General features: G+C 41.5%; 3 protein-coding genes across 4 annotated transcripts; 1 reads left to right on the top strand and 2 right to left on the bottom strand.

Annotated features, from left to right (window-relative positions):
- Positions 1-10,342: 10,342 nt before the first annotated feature.
- Positions 10,343-11,147, bottom strand: LOC9272186 (abscisic stress-ripening protein 2). The gene is made up of 2 exons (XM_015779843.3): positions 10,892-11,147; positions 10,343-10,756 (listed from the first exon to the last, which is right to left on the bottom strand). The coding sequence occupies exons 1-2, from the start codon at positions 11,039-11,041 to the stop codon at positions 10,589-10,591; spliced, it is 318 nt and encodes a 105-aa protein (XP_015635329.1). The 5' UTR covers positions 11,042-11,147; the 3' UTR covers positions 10,343-10,588.
- Positions 11,148-12,005: 858 nt separating this feature from the next.
- Positions 12,006-12,700, top strand: LOC4325395 (abscisic stress-ripening protein 3). Its single transcript, XM_015794522.3, has 2 exons — positions 12,006-12,256; positions 12,388-12,700. The coding sequence occupies exons 1-2, from the start codon at positions 12,122-12,124 to the stop codon at positions 12,541-12,543; spliced, it is 291 nt and encodes a 96-aa protein (XP_015650008.1). The 5' UTR covers positions 12,006-12,121; the 3' UTR covers positions 12,544-12,700.
- A 713-nt stretch (positions 12,701-13,413) lies between these two features.
- LOC4325394 (serine/arginine-rich splicing factor SR45) lies at positions 13,414-18,436 on the bottom strand. Of its 2 annotated transcripts, none has more exons than XM_015794411.3 (12): positions 18,182-18,436; positions 17,227-17,340; positions 16,728-16,816; positions 15,842-15,888; positions 15,681-15,761; positions 15,438-15,600; positions 15,017-15,260; positions 14,869-14,937; positions 14,515-14,646; positions 14,349-14,421; positions 13,906-13,943; positions 13,414-13,817 (listed from the first exon to the last, which is right to left on the bottom strand). In XM_015794411.3, the coding sequence occupies exons 1-12, from the start codon at positions 18,358-18,360 to the stop codon at positions 13,748-13,750; spliced, it is 1,299 nt and encodes a 432-aa protein (XP_015649897.1). In that variant the 5' UTR covers positions 18,361-18,436; the 3' UTR covers positions 13,414-13,747. The 2 variants fall into 2 exon arrangements, with proteins under 2 accessions (XP_015649897.1, XP_015649903.1); XM_015794417.3 differs by having other exon boundaries at positions 14,349-14,418.
- Between the last annotated feature and the right edge of the window lie 335 nt (positions 18,437-18,771).

Genomic DNA, 18,771 nt, shown 5'->3' with positions numbered 1-18,771 from the left:
CAGGCAGTCGACTGGGGAACGAGACCTAGAACAAGACCGCACTCCGATCATCTTGTGGGATACGCAAGTGAACCGACAAGGGCTTCTCTTCAACACTCTCCTAAAAGATATATAAATAGCAAGGGTGAGTACCAACCGTACTCAGCAAGCCACCACAACAACAATGCATATGATAGAGGGTATTTCAAGGAATGGCTTCAGGTTCTTTTGCATAAAGCTAATTTTACAATTCTTTTCACAAGCCTAAAACCTAGCATCGACTGATCAAATTTTAGTACCAGTGTTCACTTTAAACAACGACGGTTCTGTCCACCATCCATTGTGATCCCAAGGATAGCTTCCCGCCATTGAATCGTCATGGTTTTCTGAGGACGCCCACATTCCCGCCTCTCAGGAAGTGGCTCCATCAGCATAAAAATCATCATGCAATATCCCATCCCACACAAGTTAAAGAATTTAGAGTCTAGCCAAGTGTAATACATGTCCCGGTGCTCAATAACCGCGAGCACGGCTATTCGAATAGATTTGGTTTACTCACACTGCAGTGGATGTACACTTTACCCGCACTCCGCGACTGCCCAACACATGAGCCTCGTCCCAACACATGAGACGCGTCACGGCAAAGCTTTTCGATAACCTCGCATTGGCAGTACCCGATCCATGAACTTAAATCCTCATGCACTCTAGGCGTCCATGTTTCTAGCAGTGAGAGGAGTTCTGGCGCTCCCGGGAAAGAGAAGTCTCACACTCATATTAAATTAGGGTTCAAGTTAAGTTCTCTCTCTCACACACTCATGGCAGTCCTACCAATGGCGACACCGATGTAGGGCACGCCTCTCGGCCCTACCTCAACGGCTGTCCCACCGTAGCGCACCTGCCTCACTCAGGGGTGAACCATCTATGCAGGGATACTGCCTCCGCTCGGCTATCTAATCCGCTAGGTCTATACCCATACGAGAAGTGCGGTTGTACGGGGGTCGTTTCATGCTTAACTTCATGGCTCGGTCCTTAATTAACCGGGGACGGTACTAGCCTTTTCCAGATACCACCCAAATCCTCCGTCCGCCCCAGTCGAAAACAGTTGTTTAATTTTATTTCTCCTTTCACAAATCATGTCATCAACATCATGGCAATGTGGCGCTCATGTCTCCACATGCCGCATCTCAATTACCTTCCCAAAGGTAATTGCCCAAGCATATAGCATTTGATAAATATGAGTATGCATGATTCTAGAATAGCATTTCTAAGCAATTGTCATAGTTGACTAGGGACTCATATGTAAACATGGTTACAAAGATTTAAGGGTAAACAATAATCAAGACATGGTATAATCACAAGTAGGATGTTCATCATTGCATGCAATTTTATTTGTAAACAAAACAATTTCGCAATTGGGATCAACATGTTCAAGGAATAGTGATGACTTGCCTTGCTCAGGATAGTCCTTATTCTTAATATAATTCTTGATCAACCTTCACCTCCTGGAGGTTGCTGACGTTGCCTCACGACTAACCGATACATAAATTCTATAACACGCAAGAAAAACCAATATTCAAATAACAACCAAATATGCACAACAAAATATACTATTCATGTCTGCTAATGGATTCCAATCACGCTAGGGGCTAAGGTTTCTTAATCTTTCTGTTGTCATGGTGGTCTATCTAGGAGCTAGCCAATGTAGTATGAATGAGATACGTATCTGGCTAATTTGTGGTTTAGTCTAGCTAATGGCTATGGAAGGATTATGGCTACACATGCATCTATCTAAATAAAATGGTCATATACTAGAGGTTCTGTTGTCGGATGGATTTAGGATCAATCAAATAATTACAGTGAATCATTTGTATTATTTATTTTATTGATGGAAGCTTTACTTTAATTATGAACATATTTTACTTGTCACAATAAATTATAAAAGGTTAATAATTATCCATGCTCTATATGTTAAATTCGGGAGGTTTATAATATTATAGTTACAGATTATCTCTTAATGAACAATCCGGAGTTACAATTGAACTATGAACATATGAGGTCAAGATTTATAATTAGCACTTATCTACTATTCATGTTTGTTATATACTCCCCAGTTTAATATATGAAAAAGATAAATTAATTGTATAACTATAATGGGATGTACAATATATGTGTGCAACAACGTATAAGGTTTTGGTCGCCTACTGTACATGAGCTTATTTAGAAAGTGTACTACCCAATGCTCCAAGTGATTCCTAAATATATTGTAGTTTAATTATACATTAGCTAGTTTCTATGAGTGATATTGTATATGTGATGCGACAAGTTTAGGCACTGGTTCTATTGGGTTACTAATAAGTGGTAATCAATTTAGGCGTATATATGCTACTCTATATGGTATTGCATCGATTAATTTACTTAGTGATTCCTCCACATCTAGCTCTGTTATGATTCTCCTAAACAGGTTAAAGATTCATCTATGTGTGTTTATATTTTAGTTACATAATCATAAGGCTATACTTGATTTAAACAACCTATAAGCCATGGATTTAATTATATGGCCATCGAATATTAAATAAGTATTAGTATTTTCCTATACATCCATTCATTTGATACATCACATAAAATTAGTTTGTGTGGTTGTTACAGTGGCAAGACATGTTAGAGACAAATATTATTACATCTACTCTACTGTACAATACTAATTTTATTTATTAACATATTTTTAAGTTGACTATTATGCATCATCTTGATATTAATTATTTAATATTTATAAATATATTTTATCAAATAGTGAATTATATATCATTGGAAAGCTTATGAATTTAGATGAATTTAGGTTTCAAGTTTTACTCAAATTGGAGCTAAAATTAATAAGTTATGCTAGTGTAAATATTCAAATTTGAATAAATCCGAGAAATTGTAAAAAGGCTACTGTTCATAAATGATTTTTTTTTTCATCCGTAATCTAATCCATAACCCTAGTGACCAACAGGTGGGACCCAGAATTCCTTTTTATTAACTTTACTATCTGCGAACTACAGCAAACCCAATTTCGATTTAAACTATTTTGCGGGTATAAATATTTTGTTGTCATAAGTTTTTAATTTACTCTACCCGAGCATTATATCCATATAATAGGTTAGGGATTTCTATTGCGAGCTAAATATCGGACGAAATCCTAGAAATATTATATGATTTAATTTAGTCTATGACTAAATGGTTAAATATAATACACGGCTAAAATCCCTAATAATTAAATCCGAGTTTCTACCGTGAATCGATTATCGATTACTTATAGGGATTACCCAAAAATAATCTATATTAACCTATAAGAATTCATCTATTAATTACATCTAAATTACTACCGCGAATTGATTTCTTATAGAAATTACCAAGAATAATTCATAATTTATATTAAATTTTGCAATTCTACGACTATAATTAATCTATAATTAAATTCTAATTATTTTAAATTTTCTAAACTTCCCTAATCTCCCTCTAATTTCCTATTTATTTCCTTTTCCTTTTTCTCCCTTTCCTTTTTCTTTTCTTTTCTCTTTTCCCTTTTCTTTTTCTCTTTTTCTCTCTTTTCCTTTTCTTTTCTTTCTCTCCTCTCTTTCTTTTTCCCTTTCTTCTCTCCCTCCCGGCTCCTTTCTCTCTTCCTCGGCTTCTCCCTCCCTCGGTTTCTCTCTTTCTCTCTCGGCTCTTTGCCTCCCCGGGCGGCGACGGCGGTGGCGCGAGGTGAAGGGGGGGGGGGGAAGACGGCTCACCAGCGGCGGCGGTGGCGGCGACGACGGCGACGGTGGCGCAAGGCGGCGACGCACGGCGCGGCGGCTTCGAAGGTGGCGGCGCGGCGGCTCTATGCGATGACGCGGCGGCGTGGTGGAGTGGGTAGAGGAGAGGAGGTGAGGATGGAGGGAAAGAGTGGGATTAGGGGGGATTATATAAGGGAAGGAGGAAAAAGATAATGGGGAAGAGGGAAGAGGGGCGGCGGCCTCATGGCGTCGGCGGGGTGGCGCAGCGCGGGGCTCGACGCGGCGATGTGACGACGACGCGGCCCGGCAGGGCGCGGGGCGCGAGGAGCGGCAGCGGCGACGCGATGGCCGAACGGCGACGGCGCGAGGCGATGGAACGGGCGGCGCGGCGCGGTAGCAGCGGCGGCACGGGGCTCGGGGGAGCAGCGCGGCACGGGGCGCGAGGCGGCGGGCTTGCGGCGCGAGGCGACGAGACGGCACGTGGCGCGGCAGCGGGATGGGACGCGCGCGGTGACGGGACTTTGATGGCGACGGCGCGGCAGTGGTGTCGCACGGCGCGAGGCGGCGATGGGATGCACGCGCGGCGCGGGGCGGGACGCGACGGCGACGGCGCGGCCGCGGCAATGAGATGGCGATGGCGACGGTGGCGCGGCGGCAGGCGACGATGGCGACGGCGCACGGCGGCTCGGGGCGCGAGGCGGCGACGCGCGGTGACGGGATGGGCGGTGACGGGGCGCGTGGGCGCGCGGGGTGGCGGGACAGCGGCGCGACGGCTCGGGGCGCGAGGCGCGCGCGGCCGGCGGCGATGGCGCGGCTCGGGGCGGCTAGGGGCAGAGGTGGGAGAGGAGGGGGAAGGCTAGGGACCACATCGAACACCTACGCCATAATGAACAGTGTATTTTCCTATTTATCCCGATTTTAGTTTATTTCCCATATAAATTTGATTCTATAATTTCTAAATCTTGCATAAATGAAGTTTACTCAATATTTGTGTTATTCTAACCAATGGATTCACCCTAGATTAATATTACCCATACTTATTTATTTATCGCACAAATGAATTCTTTTTTTTAGATTAATTTGAGTTATTGGCCCTAAGGTGAACTTATATATTTTTGAAGACTTTGGGGTACTATTAAATTTAATATAACGACTTGTCATGATTAATACATTAGCGGATTGGTCAAGTTTAGTTGTATAGCAATATATTTTACACGGATAGGTTCAATCTATTTATTCTATAAATAGTAAATTGAGACTCGGCACAATATTAATCTAATTGTTTAATTAAAACCTCACAAAATTTTATAAAGCTTAATTTAATTATATGACCATTATTTCATGTGAATTGGTTTACCTTTATATAGACCATTAGAGTTTAGTAATATCCCATTAATTACTCCTAGTGAAACTATGTTGTAGATAAAGTTCCATTATAAATGGTCATCATTTCATGTGTATTTAGACGTCATGGCACGCAACACATGGTTCACGTATTTAGTATTTAATCCATAATTTAAATTAGTAATTAACCTTCCGTTTGTCTGGCTTTGTTTTCTTGTGCGTAATTATTTGTAGAGTTATCAATATTATATTCTCGTAAATTTATCTATTACTTAAATTTTAGATTCTTACTTTACTTTCTTTGTGATCATTTACGGTTTGGCAAGCAATAGCAATCATAACAACCAGCATGATGCAAAAGTTTTAAAAAGTTCAAAATTTTAGTGATTTTTATTGTCTTGAATTTTCAGGATGTTACACATAATATATACAAATATGATGCAATATGATTACTAAAACTAAAACAAATTGATACTTAAGAATTTTGAGCCTATAAATAATTGAGATTGCATGGTGTTATGAGAGAAGAAAGAAGAGACAATTTGAACCATAGATCTCTAGTGGCTAGAAATAATTGGGGTGATGTGGCTTAATGAGAGAAGAGAGAAATAGCAATAACTACACTTAGTGGGGATGAACTATATAAGTATATAGGATTCATGTACCAACTTTAATTGTTCCGTTGACGGCTAAGCTAATATGCAAATCAATCTACAAATCAATATGAGGCAACATAAGCGGTTTGGTCATGTACCACCGCCGCTCGATGGACAATCGATCGTGGCAAAAATTAACAACAACAAGCAATGGCGCCGCTGCCCGTGAGAGCAAGGCCAAGAAATTTCCAGAGGAGGACGTTGCCGTTCACGGACAGCCCCTCATCGGGGACGACGGGGAGGGCGATATGATGGCGGGAGCAGGGTTGGGATCGTGTGACCTCGGACTAAGCAAGCTTCAGAGGAGGGTGTATTCACGGATGACGTCAGGGACGACAGAGCAGCGCTCCCGGCCTTGGACATTGGGGAAGGACGACGGCGGCGCAACGAGGGAACGGCAGCGCGCGCGAGAGCACCAAGAGGAAAACAGCTGGAGAATTTTCATCCACGATAAAAAAAATAAATGGGGCTGAGTCCCCAGGACTGAGGGCTCGAGGAAGGGATTCGGGTGCCTTTCTAATTTGGGAACTTTAGTAGCGGCTTTGCTAGACTTTGATTTTCTCTCTTCTCCTTAAAAAATTGTTTACGAGTTTAGTATAGGTGTTCTGCTGGAGTTGTTCTATTAGAGAATATGAAATGGTTAACAGTACAGTACAATAGAGTACAAACTAATTAATGTTCTGTACACTTACTACAAGCGAGAACAAGAATGTGGGACACCTGATACGAAAAATGTGGGACATAAAGATTTACCTAGATAATGATAAATTAGTATAGTAGGAGTACAGTACATATGCATGTTCTGAACAAACACGTATGACACTTATTACAAATGACCGACGGCCGAGGATACTAGAGGACGATGAAATTATTACATCATCTTACACCATGCTAACTTGTTGAGGGTTTGTATGTTTTAAGAGAGCAACTCTACTTAGTTCTTAGCCTCGGTTTAGTCATTTTCGGTAAGCCATGTGTATCCCATTTGTGAAGGAAATCACGAGCAAGGGAGGCCAGTCACATCTCACGTCACATCTCACGACTTCAACGTCTTCGACATTGATACGACGAATCTTTGAAACAAAATAATAAGGTAAGTTAATGATAACCAAAACATGTGCTAGATAGCTACTTCGTTTTTACACAAACATATTAATTAATCCATATAATGCCTATCTAATTATCATCTTCCTTAGGTTTTGTAAGTCTCTTACAAATCTCCACCCATACCAATTGGATGATGAGCCACTCGCCATAAAAACAAATCAAACTCCACACACAGAGGACGAAGGAAAGATATCCAAAACAGCCACAAGGTGTGAGGAAGGAGAGAGATCGAGCGGAGGGAGGAGAGAGATCGAGATTAAAGAAACACACAGCGGAGGGAGGAGGGAGGAGAGAGATGGAAAACTTGCATGGTCTCGTTGGCTTTTATAGTGACGACAGCCTCTCTCACTCTATGCAGTGTCTCTTTCAGTAGAATATCTTTATGTACTTTAAATTCACTAAATACTAAGACTATATTAGTTAAACCGTCTTATACATGAAATTTCACTCATGAAAATATTAAAAAACAACAACACTTTTAAGAATTAAACAATATCATGGAGGGATTAACAAGAAGAAGTGTCTTTATACTAAACTAACACCGACCTTTTTGTCCTAAAATAATTCACTAAATACTAAGACTATATTAGTTAAACCGTCTTATACATGAAATTTCACTCATGAAAATATGAAAACAACAACACATTCAAGAATTAAACAATATCATGGAGAGATTAACAAGAAGAAGTGTCTTTATACTAAACTAACGTTGACCTTTTTGTCCTAAAATAAAAGAGAATTTTGGAAATTTATTTACATAAGAGGAAAAACTATGATGTCTCTCATTAAATAATTAATAAGTAGTATGTTGGGGAGTAAGAAGGTAGCTGGTTGTGGGTATGATTAGGTAAAAATTAAATGACGAGTGGTTGAGTGGGAGAAATAGTACTATAGATCCCTTTATATTGGAGGATAAAATTTGAATCACGCTATCTTATATTTTAATATATAGGATGGAGAGAGTAGTGTATTGTCTACTATATATATAAAAGTCAATTAAACATTTTTTTGTGAAGCAATTATTTCGAACTATTAGATTATCTTAAAAGAGAGCGATCCTAAGAGGCCACATGCCAACTTGCGAGGACACTATTTTTCAAGTTGTAATCATCTGATCTACCTTAAAGAAAACAAAATATCTCCATTAAATACTCTCTAGAGTTTTCTAAGCCAACACATGTTAACTGGTGAACCCATTATTTTCAACCATTAGATTTGTCAACTGGTGGCACAAACTGATCGCTTCTGCTACTCCTCTGGTGAAGTGTTCTATGTTGTCTGCCTCTGAGGCAAACGGCAAACTTTGCCTCGGTGGCGAATGCTAGGAAGGATGGAGGAGCCCGCCTGACACTGTGAAGAATATGGAAGGAAGTGAAGCAGGGGGCGAGCCGGAAGCATAAAGTTCGAGGAGGAAGAACTAAGGTGGCCTACCATGACTCCAGCACAAAGGCCTAGGCCAACCCACGAACTATCAGGACAATGGCATGTAGACTCCCGCATAAGGAAAATAACATGTATACCCCTGTGACTTTTTTTTGGGAATTAATACATATATTTACTTTCTTTGTCCATAATTAAAAATCACTGTTGTACAACAAAGAAAATGTTTCACGATATATCTACCCAATATCATTTTTATATATTAAATTCTAAGTTTGATATCGTCTATGTGATAATAAGGAATATAGACCCAAAAAAAGCATAGAGACAAAAAAAAAGAATGTTCTTGTCGATAATTTGAAAACATCTTACCACAGAATCGATGTGAGGTTGATACTACTACTATTTATTCTTTATTGTCACACTCTCGCTCATGGTAATGGCTAATGGGCGACCGTGTGCAACAAAATTAGGGTATATTGAGATCTGGATTTTTCACATTTTGGTCCTTTTAAAAAACTTATTTCGCAAATAGACCCCTGAAAAAACTTATCCCAGAAATGGTCCTTTTTGGGGCGCCAGAGTGGCTGGCGCCGTCATCCAATGGGACGGCGCCAGCCTCTCTGGCGTCGTCCTCCTGCCACCGTGGCACACGCGAACCGACGTGGCAGGAGGAGGGCGCCAGCCATGCTAGCGCCGCCACAGGGAGGAGGGCGCCAGCATGGCTGGCGCCGCCGCCTCCATTCCTGTTTCTCTGTATGGAGTTGCAACGGTGTCATTTTTATTTTATTTTTTCGGATGTTTTTTCACACTCAGGATCACGATACAACCAACCACAAAAAAAATTTAAACTCGAACTACCACTTAGCTAAGTCTGAAAATATCTAGCATACCACTTAGTCTACTTTGCACCTTCAATAAAATTAGACCATAACTCTTTTAGTAAAATCCTTTGATCAGCATGTTAAACATAATACACTCTACCACTATATGAAATTACTTAATCTAATTCAAAATATAACCACATGAAATGACATATATAAGTTAAACAGTACATAGAGATGCAATTTTTTTATTTTTATTTCATTTTTTTGATATTTTTTCACACTTAGGAGAACATAGGAACCAACCGTATAAAAAATAAACTCAAACGGACAAAATATGTGACATGTAGAATTTTCCAAAACTCTACCGAAATGGACAAAATATGTCATCTATTAAAATAAGCATAACTTTCTCATACGGACTCGGAATCAGGCAAATAATATATGCACGGACATCTACAGAAAAAGTTACATCCGATTCTCCCCCGACCTCCAAATTCCGCTTGCAAGATTGTGTTTTCGAGGAGAGAAGTTTTTCAGTGGAGCTTTGGAAAATTCCATATGCCACATATTTCGTCTGTTTGAGTTTATTTTTTACATGGTTGGTTCCTGTGAGTTACTAAGTCTGAAAAAAATATCAAAAAAATAAAATAAAAATAAAAAAGTTGCACATCTCTCTCCTCTGCACTAGTTCGGAGAGAGGAGAGGAGAGGAAAAATTCTACATGTCACATATTACGTTCATTTGAGTTCAATTTTTTTATGGTTGGTTCTTGTGTGTCCATAAGCGTGAAAAAAATATCAAACAAATAAAACAAAAATAAAAAATTTCGGGGGGGGGGGGGGGGCGCCAGCCACTCTGGCGCACTCCCCCTAGCCACCTCAGCATCGCCCCGCCACGTCGGCAGGGGGACGACGCCAAAGAGGCTGGCGCCGTCCTGTTGAACAACGGCGCCAGCCACTCTGGCGCCCCAAAAAGGACCATTTTTAGGATAAGTTTTTCTAGGGGTCTACTTGCGAAATAAGTTTTTCAAAAGGACCAAAATGTGAAAAATCCAGATATTGAGATCATATTTGGTACAATTCTAGATTCAAGATTTTTGGAAGCCAGATATTCCTAGCTTTACAAATCCACGAATCTGGATATGTGATTATATATATTGATAATATTTGAATGAATCATGTTGTTGTTAATTACTTTAGAACAAATATAGAATTTTCAACCAATTTAATTTAACTTATAAAATCTAAATCTGGTGTGGGTATGAGATCTAGAGCTGTGCCATACGGGATCTGAATACCCTGACAATGAGAACATAATATGTATTCTCTTATTTATTTTGTACATACAAACTATACTACAAGAACGAGAGCTATGCACTCAGCGATGACAAACTAACGAACAAATAACAAGTATATACACATATATAGCACATACGATGACGACGGAGAGGTATATATCTCGATGGGCTAATAATATATACACACGAGACATCAACATGCAAGATGCTTAAAGGTAGCAATGCACGAATGGATGGGATGGATTAGTGGTGGTGGTGGGCATGGCGGCGGTGCTTCTTGGCTTCCTTCTTCTCGTGGTGCTCGTGGAGGGCGAATCCGGCGCTGCCGACGGCGACGGCGGCGGCGATCCCTTCCTTCATCTTGTGCGACCGCGCGTGCTCCGGGTCCTTCTTCGCCTGCTTCTTCTCATGCTGCAGCACACCATGCATACAGATGCGTCAGATCATTAGCAGTGCTACTACTAATTAATTAATTAAGATCGATCATTAGCTAGCTAGAAGCTAATTAAGTACGTAGAATCAAGAACACAATGTACGTATATGTACCATGGCGTATGCTCCGGCGGCGGCGGCGCCGAGCTTGGCGATCTGCTCCATGTGCTTGTGGTGCTTCTCCTCCTTGCGATAGTCGCCGGCGTCCTTGGGCGCCGCCCCGGCTGCTGCCATCTTCTCCTCGTTCTTGTGGTGGCCGAACATCTTGTGTACGTACGTACGGGGAAATTTAGTTAGCTAATTAACCAGGAGATCAATCGATCGATATGTAGGCAGATTGATGATGCAGGTGTGGTCGATGAGATGAGATGAGATTTTGGCAGGGGTTAAGATGAGTATATATAGGAGCAGGATGGCGCGTAAATTATTAATTGCAGGAATTAGCTACTCGGCCGTACGTTAATCCGTTGAAATGATCTTCATTTGCTTACGCGGGCAGGGCAGCCGATTCGATCGACAGTGTGGATTGGTGGATTAGTTGGTTGCTTCAGAGCGAATTATCCAAGAGGATCGAAGCTTACGAGGAAGGTGCATAAAAAAACATACTAGTACTAATATTGCATTAGCTTCTTTTTTTTTTATCTCTATTGCCTGGACTCTTCAAGTGGATTGAAGTACGTCTGAAACATCCATCACAAAAATTGACAGGTATAACTACCTGGTTGAAATAGCTACTGCTGGAAATTAAAGGAAATCGGCGGCTCGACGCGGTTAAGCATCCACAGAAAAAAAAACTGATATTATTAATTAAACTGATGTATATATACAAGGGGGGAAACAAAATTGTCCCCTTTCGTTAGAATGGATATGATGGATCGATGGCTGGGCCTGGGAGATTAAAGCACGGCCACACGTACGTAACGTATACGTACGTACAACGTATATCTGGGCCGGCTTCCTGCTGCCTTCGTATACCCCGGCCATACGTGTTACGTGTTGTGCGCACAAAATTTGCTTGATCGCGTTTCGCGTCTATACGATGATAAGCGAGCGAGAGTCAACAGAAATGCGCGTTGCTAATTCTCGTTTAATCAATCGATTGCGTGCATGGAAAATTTCAAGTTTCAAGTTAGGAGTAATTTGCAGGCCGACATGGCCGTGTTCGATCTTGCCCGCGTTAATTAGCAAACACTATATATAAGGACAAGCATGCAGGGCCTCTCCTTCCATCCAACCATCACACACAGTTAGCATATCAGTAGTCGTTCACAGTTAGCATATCAGTGCATCATAAACTTGACCTTGGCTCGATCGTACAATCCATCACAACTAAAGATAGTGGAAATGGGGCACCACCACAAGAACGACGACAAGGCCGCGGCGGCGGCCGGCGGCGACCACCGCAAGGAGGAGAAGCACCACAAGCACATGGAGCAGCTTGCCAAGCTCGGCGCCGTCGCCGCCGGAGCATACGCCATGGTACTTACCATTTTCAACTAAAGATCGATCCTAAGTGCATCCATGAATTGTACATGTTGGTGTGCTTTTGATGCATGCATCCCAATGTCAGTTTCTTAACTTGTGATTTGATGATGCGTGTGTGGGTGCAGCACGAGAAGCACAAGGCGAAGAAGGAACCGGAGAATGCGCGGTCGCACAGGGTGAAGGAGGAGATCGCCGCCACCATCGCCGCCGGCAGCGTCGGCCTCGCCATCCACGAGCATCACAAGAAGAAGGAAGCTAAGAAGCATGGCCATCACCATTAGCTACCTACCCTATCACTACTTACTGGACTAGTGTGTCTATTTATTTGATTATTACCATGCATGTACTCTTAGCTAGCATATCGGCTGTATTTTTGTCGACGGATACATGTACATCATCTATCTATTTTTCTTAATAATAATGTGATTGATTGTGTTACAGTTAATGTATGCGCTCATGCCATTGCGCAGGAACAGCTAAACTTTAGGCAGTAGAATCTTCTCCCGCAAAAAACAGTACTCAATGATTTAGTAGCCCTCGGAAAAATTACACACGTTGCAACAAATAAACGAGGAAAATATATACTGCAAACTACATATACAATAACATAGAAACTACCATTGGATCGAAAAATAAACGTCTAATATTCGTTCACGTCATCACGAGAAAATTTTTTTACACATACCTCTATTTTTCGATCCGACGATAGCTTTCAAGTTTCCGCTGCATGTGGTTTCCACCATACATTATCCCAATAAACATGCAGCACCCAAACCAAAGCCGTCACTACCATGCAGCTGTGTTTTTTTCCATTCAGTTCCCAACTCACCTTCCTTGTTTTCTGCGCGCACGCTTTTCAAACTTCTAAACGGTACGTTTTTTTACATAAATTTTTATCCGAAAGTTGCTTTAAGAAAATCATATTAATCCATTTTTTTTAAATAGTAAATACTTAATTAATCATTAGAAAATGTGCCACTAAGTTTTGCATGGGCGGGAGGTGAGTTCCCAACCTCACCTTCCGAACACAGCCGCTTGCGTGTGCGGTAGTCTTCTTGCAAACGCGATCAAACATTAAATTGCACATCAAAACAGCGCCCACCATTGCCCACCCTTAAGAGAAGTAAACACAACATCGAACAGCAAGGATCAAACATAAGTCGGAACTTCTTCGAACGATAACAGTATTAAGAACAAGTGTCACCACAGAATATTCAGGTTCGGAATGCAAGAGTCACGAAGTTAGAACAGATAATACTGAAGAGCTACATAACCAATGCCAACAAGAGTCTGAGTAGACAACTACAGATCACAGACTAGACTCCACTGGTAATCTAGATTAACTGGAAAGCTTTTAAGCAGAGTTCTCTGTATCCCCTCAAACCAACCGCTTGAGCTCTCAGAAAGACACAAGCACAGGCAAACGATAGTGATAGTCAAGAAACAAAAGAAGTTTTACCTGCCAGGAACGCAATGTCAGGAGTTCTACCTGCGCCTCGGGGAAGGTGAGCTGCTGCTCCGGCTGTCGCTAGAGATGCTTCTTCCTCTACGATGCCTGAAAAACATTTGCGTATTTTACACTAGAATATCTAGACAACGCAAATTGCATGAGAATAAATGCAAAACATTAGGTGACATGTTACCTTGGGGGGGTGCGGCTCCTTGATACCCTTCTTGGTCCCTATTCAAAGGAAAAAACATATTAGCATATAACCACATTCTATGATCAGAATATATTAAATAATTGCACAACCAAGAGCAGAAGCAAACATCAGAGGATACTCCCTCCGTCCCAAATAAGGTTATCATTATTTGAATGAAAGTCAATCTTTGTAACTTTTGAATAATAGTTAAGCTACCAAAATATATGCTTCGCGTCACGCATGTGATATCATTAGATTCGTATTTGATAGTACTTTTATGTGATTTTAATTTTGTAGTAGTTTATAATATACTATAAACAAAATTAATGGTCAAAGCTCTACGCTGAAGACTGTAAAAAACTTATACGCCTTATAGTTTGAGACAGAGGGAGCAGACATTCTCTATACAAGTCTACGAATAACACAGCAGGTTCAGCATTTACCTTTCTTGGAGGACTGGGTGATCGAGAATACGATGAATCAGACCTTCCACGCCTCAATGGAGGTCCTCGCCTGCTGCCGGAGAGAATTAGAATACAGTATCAAAGAGACGTCTATTGAAGATTTTAGAGGCAGTATGCACACATGTATGCGAGTGAATTTTATTACGTTCGAGGAGAAATTGATCTGGAACGTGAATGAGGGGGACGACGAGGCGGGGGAGAACGGCTATGACGACGTGGAGGTGGTAGCCTTCTTCCAGGAGGGCTTCTTGGCCGCCTTGGGGGTGGTGGTGGTGACCTGGAGAAAAGAAAAAAATATAACAATGGTTACAGTTGGAAATGAGAAGGGCACACACTTTTCAGACAAAACAGAAATAACAGATCCAACACATAATATGGGTGAAACAAGTGAAGGAACATGCACATGTAAGTTTTAATTTATATAGTGTATTATATTACTGGATGAGACAGGCCGATTACATAAAGCATATTCACAATAGCCAAGATTAAAGTGACTCACCGCCGTCTAATGGGCCCAGGGGAGCGTCTGCGTGGTGATGGGCTTCCACGAAGCCTCCTAGGTGAAGGACTGTTGTTGTGAGAATAGTGTCAGGAATTCCAGTCACAATACCCAAGATATATATGAAAGAAATCGAGACATTGCTCACCGCATTGGTGATCTACGCCTTCTAGGTGGTGGAGAGGGAGAACGCCTTCTCACTGGAGATCCTGGTCTCCGACGAGGAGGTGTGTCACCACGCCTGACAGGCGAAGCATCTGCTCGACGACGAATAGGTGGAGAATCAGGACGACGCCTAGGAGATGGATCAGGTTGCCGCCTGGGAGATTCAATCCTTCGGTTTGGAGGAGTTCTTTTGCGTGGAGGTGAAGCTGGCTTCCTTCGTGGGGATGCTGTTGACAAGGTGGTATGTTATTAAATCATCGAAACTAATAACATGGACCCGCAAACTTAAATCTAGATTGAGCAAAAGCAACAATCAGAAGATAGAAGTGCCTACGAAAGAACCAGAATACCAAGCTACTAATACCATCCATCTGACAAAATCACACTGTGCTTTAGAAGCTTACGTTCCCTGCGCTGCTGCACATCCTTTTCAGCACTAGGAGCGCCTTTCTCATTATGAGGAACATCTCTTTTTGGGGGAGGGGGAGGCGCCTTCATTGGTGAAGAAGCCCTTTGCCGTGGTGCAAGTGTGAATCTCAACTTCACAACATTCCCATCAATTTGACCCTGCACATGTTTCAGCTTTGAAGTCAGTGATCACTTGTTTATCAAACAAACCAAACAAAAACACAGGGCAGAAAACATACGCCGTCCATGTAAAGAAGAGCTTTCTCAGCATCAGTTCTCTTCTTGAACTCAATATATCCATACCCACGAGGAAGGTTGACCTAAATAAGAACACGATGAGTATTGATGCCAACAGGAGGTTCCTCTGATAATGTGAATGAAATGCAACCCATTAACTTACCATTCGATCCATGGATAGCTCCACGTTAACCACTTCACCAAAGTTTCCTGAAAGACAAAGGCTAGTCAGCCAAATATTTCTGGTGGTGTTCATACAGAATAACTGAAAAACGAAGCGATGCTATCATGCTTTGTTTCTGCAAACAGCCAACCATGACATCATGCAGCAGTACTTGTAATGGTTATAGTGAAAATAGATCTCTAATTATCATGGGGTTACTAGGAGTTCAACTGTGGTTGTCAACCTGCAGCCCAAGGATGATTTGCTGGTCCAGGAGGGGCATAATGCTATGCACAATGAACCAAGCAGCACAAACTACCGAAATGAGGCGGATCTGATGCAAAGCTAACAAGGCATCCAGCACAACCAGTGCATAGCAATAAGCACAGAGAGGACAACATCCAGGAGAAAGTGTGGTGTGCCTAGGGGCTAGGAGTAATAACTGAAATTTATAGTTTAGATTAACTATTTGCATGTTTTACCAGGACATGGAATCAAGAGTAGACTCAATATATAGTAAGATTGCAAGAAAAACACCAATACGAATCTACCAGCAAAAAGGCCAGTGTGATTAGCACTTGACCAACCTTACAACTGGATACTCTCTCAATACAGGGTTCAGGTAAAAAACATAAACCACAGAGCATACATTAGATATTTAAACACACACAAAATGCACAATGCCAACAGTTCTAACAGAGTTTGTAAGGACATGAGCTAGCTTATCTCAGTTAACTATCAGAAAAGGAAAATATTTTCAATGCAAAGATAAAATTAAATTTGCCCTCAAATGCAGAGTAATAGTATCCAGCTCCCAACAAGAAATCACATTGACACTAAACTTCCAGTAGGAATTATTCACATGAAAATCTAAGGACAAACTCACCGAATATCTCTTTCAAATGAGCTTCATTAACATTCCTGGACAAATGATCAATGTGGAGAACAACTGATTCAGGAGCAGGAGATGCTTTCCTGAAAAAATAAATAACCACTATTCAATATTGTAGGATGGAGAGGACAAGAGAACAGCGCATGTTGTAACGTTGTTGGTTTCAGAATAAGGCATAATTTTTTTAGCAAAATAAAAAAGAGGGACCATAAATCACAATTGAAACATGACGAGCAAATAGCAACATAGAAGCCAAATAACAAAAAGTATCAGAAGCTACAGCTATTTGTAATTTGTTAACCAAGGAGTTCAAAGCTCGAAACACGATAGATATTACGACGAAAAAATATTGATGCCCAACAATTAATATTATATGCATACTATTATAGTTGTTTCTGAATAAATACTTCAAGTCAGATAAAACATTAGCAAGCTCAAACTTCAAACAGCATGTCTATAAACATATAAGCATTAAAGCAGTGTATAACTGAACCTAGGAGGTGAAGCCTTTTTAGGTGGTGGTGGTGATGGTGAACGCCCTTTCTTTGATGGCGATCCTCTCTTAGCAGGGGATGAAGGAGATCGACCTCTCCGTGCCCCAGGTGAGCTGCACATATAATATCACCCATATGTAAGTGAGGGAGAACAAAGATGACAAGCAAATTAAATTGAAAACCACCAATGATCCAGGTTAATGAAAGCAGAAAGCATGAAGGGTACTCAAGTATCTTAGTGCACACTCTAATGGAATCAAAGTAACAACAATGAAAGGAAATGAAAGCAGAAACAAGAACAAAAAACATGAGGCGAAATGAATTCACATACAAGGAGATAAGTTTCAGAAAGATAAGTTTCCTATGTAACCTATGTATTATAGAGCAAGTCTACTGCAGGGGGTACAAGACTGTACTGTCATTCATTGTAATAAAATATTCCCTCAGTTACATAGTGGTTGCTCGTAGTCTTCGGAGACACGGTTTCGTGATGTTTGGACATGATGGAAATCAAGACTAAGCCAATCTTAAATGGTTAAACTACGCCTATACTGTTTGACGCATACGCAACAGAATAAATACCTCTAATCCTCTATGTACATACACATATTGCAATATGTACCTAGAAAAATTGGGTCTAAACAATGTCCAATACCATCTTCAACTTCCTAAATAGGTCTAAGGAATAACTAACTACCAAAGCTACTATTGAGCTCCTGTTGTTTTTACAAAAGATATGCAGAAATTACTAAATCTAACACAATGCTAAAAACTAAAAAAAAACACTATCGTACTTGACGGCACCATCGATTGCGCAGAACAAAAATCCAAACCTAAAACACCCCCAGACCGAGAGCGGCAGCGTGCATTCGCAGCTCTGAACAAAGCACGCCAAGAATACAAATCTAAAGACGTAAGCAGATGGCATCGCGGGGGAGAGGCGGGGGGTCTCACCTGGCCTTGGCAGCGGGTGGGGAGCGGCTCCGTGAAGGGGACGACGACGACGAGAAGGAGCGGGAGCGGGAGCGCGACCGGGAGGAGCCGGAGCCCGAGGAGGCGGAGCGGGACGGCGAGCGAGAGGAGGATCCCGAGGAGGAGCGCGAGGCGGAGCGGCCGCGGCGCGGCTTCGCCATCGTCTCCGGCGGCGGAGGCGACCGATGGGCGGGTTTGGGGGCTAGGGTTTTGGTCGGGGGTCGTCTGAGGGAGGGGAGATAGCCAGATGGCTGATGCGTTGTTTATCAACTCGGGCCCAAGCTTCTACTGGGCCCACCTGCAGCGACTCAAGAAAGTTCGTGGGCGTATTTGCTTTTCGCTTGGATTTTTGTAGGGACCTGCTTAGAAAAAGTTGGCGAGGTTGAATTTTGCGCAAAATTTACAAAGGGCATGTTTAATTCCTTGGCAAAAATTTTCACCCTGTCACGTTTTGAATATTTAGATACATGCATGAAGTATTAAATATAAACGAAAAAATAACTAATTACACAGATTGCGTGTAAATTGTTAGACGAATCTTTTAAGCTTAATTGCTCCATGATTTGACAATG

Source organism: Oryza sativa, chromosome 1 (genome assembly GCF_034140825.1).
Source record: "Oryza sativa Japonica Group chromosome 1, ASM3414082v1".
NCBI lineage: Eukaryota > Viridiplantae > Streptophyta > Magnoliopsida > Poales > Poaceae > Oryza > Oryza sativa.
This window is presented reverse-complemented; position numbering and strand designations above follow the sequence as displayed.